At 37.2% G+C, this 3,217-nt stretch overlaps 1 protein-coding gene across 1 annotated transcript; it reads left to right on the forward strand.

The window, feature by feature from the left end:
- The first annotated feature begins 363 nt into the window (after positions 1 to 363).
- LOC113888695 (olfactory receptor 13C2) lies at positions 364 to 1,320 on the forward strand. Its single transcript, XM_027535725.1, has one exon. The coding sequence runs from the start codon at positions 364 to 366 to the stop codon at positions 1,318 to 1,320; it is 957 nt and encodes a 318-aa protein (XP_027391526.1).
- The last annotated feature ends 1,897 nt before the right edge of the window (positions 1,321 to 3,217 follow it).

Below are 3,217 nucleotides of genomic sequence, written 5' to 3' on the forward strand. Positions count from 1 at the left end.
TTGGGTTTGAATCTTACCTCTGCTCTAAATTTACCTTTAATTAAGTTTACTTAATATTTTTGCTTTGATTTATTTATTGTAAAATGTGGATGATGACACCTCACTCCCAGAACCTTGATGAGATTCAATAAATTGCATGGCATATTGCTTGTAGCTTGAAAATATGTTCATTTCTCTTCCCTTCCCCCCTCTATTCTATTTGGTCCACTTTATTTCTTTTCTTCTTTCTTTGGTCTATTCCTTTTTATATTTTCTTTTCTTTCTATGAGTATATGGTACATTGGTACATAGATGAATATAATCATAGTAGAATACATATTTTAACATATTCTAATATATTACAGGTGAAAAAGAAACCATACAATGGAATGGGAAAACCAAACCATTCTGGTGGAATTTTTTCTGAAGGGGCTTTCTGGTTATCCAAGGCTTGAGCTACTCTTTTATGTGCTTGTCTTAATAATGTATGTGGTCATCCTTCTGGGGAATGGTACCCTTATTCTCATTAGCATCTTAGACTCCCACCTTCACACCCCTATGTACTTCTTCCTGGGGAACCTCTCCTTCCTGGACATCTGCTACACCACTGTCTCCATTCCCCCCATGCTGGTGAGCTTCCTCTCAGAAAAAAAGACCATCTCCTTCTCTGGCTGTGCTGTGCAAATGTTCCTTGGCTTGGCCATGGGGACAACAGAGTGTGTGCTCCTGGGCATGATGGCCTTTGACAGGTATGTGGCTATTTGCAACCCTCTGAGATATTCTGTCATCATGAGCAAGGGTTCCTATGTGCCCATGGCAGCTGGCTCCTGGATCATAGGAATTGTCAACTCTGCAGTACAAACTGGGTGTGTAGTACAATTGCCCTTCTGCAGGAATAATGTCATCAATCATTTCACCTGTGAAATTCTGGCTGTCATGAAATTGGCCTGTGCTGATATCTCAGGTAACGAGTTCATCATGCTTGTGGCCACAACCTTATTCATAATGACACCATTATTGTTAATCATTATCTCTTACACATTAATTATTATCAGCATCCTCAGAATTCGCTCTTCTGAGGGGAGGAGCAAAGTCTTCTCTACCTGCTCAGCCCACTTGACTGTGGTGATAATATTCTACGGAACCATTCTCTTCATGTACATGAAGCCCAAGTCTAAAGAGACACTTAATTCAGATGACATGGATGCTACTGACAAACTTGTATCTGTGTTCTATGGAGTGATGACTCCTATGATTAATCCTTTAATCTACAGTCTCAGGAACAAGGATGTGAAGGAAGCAGTAAAACACTTACTGAGAAGAAAAGTTTTTAATAAGTAAATGGAAAAGGGACAGGTAACTTTTATCATCACAATGTAGAAATCAATTAATCAATTTTGTTGGTTAGTCACTGAGTCTTCTCCAACTTTTTTGCAACCCAGTGGACTGTAGCCCACCATGCTCCTCTGTCTATGGGATTTCCTAGGCAAGAATATGAATGGGTTGCCATTTTCTTCTCCAGGGGATCTTCCTGATCTGGGGATCAAACCCTCATCTCCTGCATTGGCAGACGGATTCTTTACCACTGAGCCACCTGGAAGCCCCTCATATCCAACTGCTGCTGCTGCTGCTAAGTCGCTTCAGTCGTGTCCGACTCTGTGTGACCCCATAGACGGCAGCCCACCAGGCTCCACCGCCCCTGGGATTCTCCAGGGAAGAACACTGGAGTGGGTTGCCATTTCCTTCTCCAATGTATGAAAGTGAAAAGGGAAAGTGAAGTTGCTCAGTGATGTCCAACTCTTCGTGACCCCATGGACTGCAGCCTACCAGGCTCCTCTGTCCATAGGATTTTCCAGGCAAGAGTACTGGAATGGGTTGCCATTGCCTCCTCCAACTAGGAGGCATTAAATTATTCTTTCAACATATATAGTATACTTTCATATATTTTCAACATATAAATTATACTTTCAACATATCTACTTTGGCAGTTTTTTTTTTTTTTTAATATATATACCTTCTGATACATGGGATCTAACTGCTTTAGTCTTACAACCAAATAACTGATATTTAAAGCTGTAAATATAAATAACTTCTGAGTCAAATTACCCACTGTTAAAAATAGAGCTATATATTTTTCTCTGTTCTATAGGCTCTCTATCCATGAAATATTTAATGTACTGCCAATCCAAGAGGAATCTGTTATTAAGAAATGTGAATCTATCTTTTAGATGGTTTTTACATTTGATTTTTATCTGGGGTTTATATTTCTTTCCTCTGTTTGTAACCTTCAATCTTGAAAAAAATCCCCTTTGTCATTTTATTTCTTCCTTTTATTTAAAATATTTATTTATTTGGCTCTGTTGGATCTTAGTTGCAGCATGTGGGATATTGCAGCACATGAACTTTCTAGTTATGGCATGTGGAATCCAGAGCTCACGGTCTCAATAGTTGTAGCACTTAGGCTTACTGGGCTTGGTTGTCCCAGGTATGTGGGATTTTAGTTCTCCAACCAGAGATCGAACCCATGTCCCTTTCACTGCAAGTCAGATTCCCACCCATTGGACCATAAAGGAAGTCCCTATTTCTTCTTGATCTGAGTTGCACACTTCAGATTTTCATCTTAGACTTTAATGTTTATTTTAAAATTATATCTCTTTTCTCTGTAACTGCTATCATATTAGCCTCTGAATTTTAAATTTTATTTAGTTTGATTATGTTTATTTTAGAATTAAAAAAAAAATTGAGGACTAAGTAACTTGGTTTTATTTCTCTTTGATTGCTTTACCTTTCTAATGCTAACAAAAATCCCATAATACTTAATTGTTCATTTTTATTTAGATTTTAAAATCTTCTTGTTTTTCTATCTTATCCTTTAATTTTTTTTAATCTTGTATTTATTTTCACTATAAGGAAGGCATAAATTTCTCCCCTTATATTTCACAAGTGAGGCAGTGAGGAACATTATACAGACTACCATAACACAAAGAGAGAAATTGAGTTTATTTCTCTTGAGTCCTTTCTATTTCTATCTCTATCTCCTTGAAACGTTGTTTTAACTCTATTAGTAATTTTTTGAGTATGTTCTTTAAGAAATTTGAGATAACCATCAGTTAATCATTCCCAGATTCTACATATAACTAAAAAAAAAGGAAAAAAAAAAAGACCTAACTGACTTCCTCTTGGAATGGTGTGCTTTCTGAATCTGTACAGGGAATAAAATGAGTTCTTGTGAGTTTCT

The sequence above is a fragment of the Bos indicus x Bos taurus genome, unplaced genomic scaffold, assembly GCF_003369695.1.
Source record: "Bos indicus x Bos taurus breed Angus x Brahman F1 hybrid unplaced genomic scaffold, Bos_hybrid_MaternalHap_v2.0 tig00001078_arrow_arrow_obj, whole genome shotgun sequence".
NCBI classification, from domain to species: Eukaryota; Metazoa; Chordata; class Mammalia; order Artiodactyla; family Bovidae; genus Bos; species Bos indicus x Bos taurus.

Coding starts and splice junctions, on each gene's coding strand:
- LOC113888695 (XM_027535725.1), top strand. CDS start 364: ATGGAATGGGAAAACCAAACCATTCTGGTGGAATTTTTTCTGAAGGGG.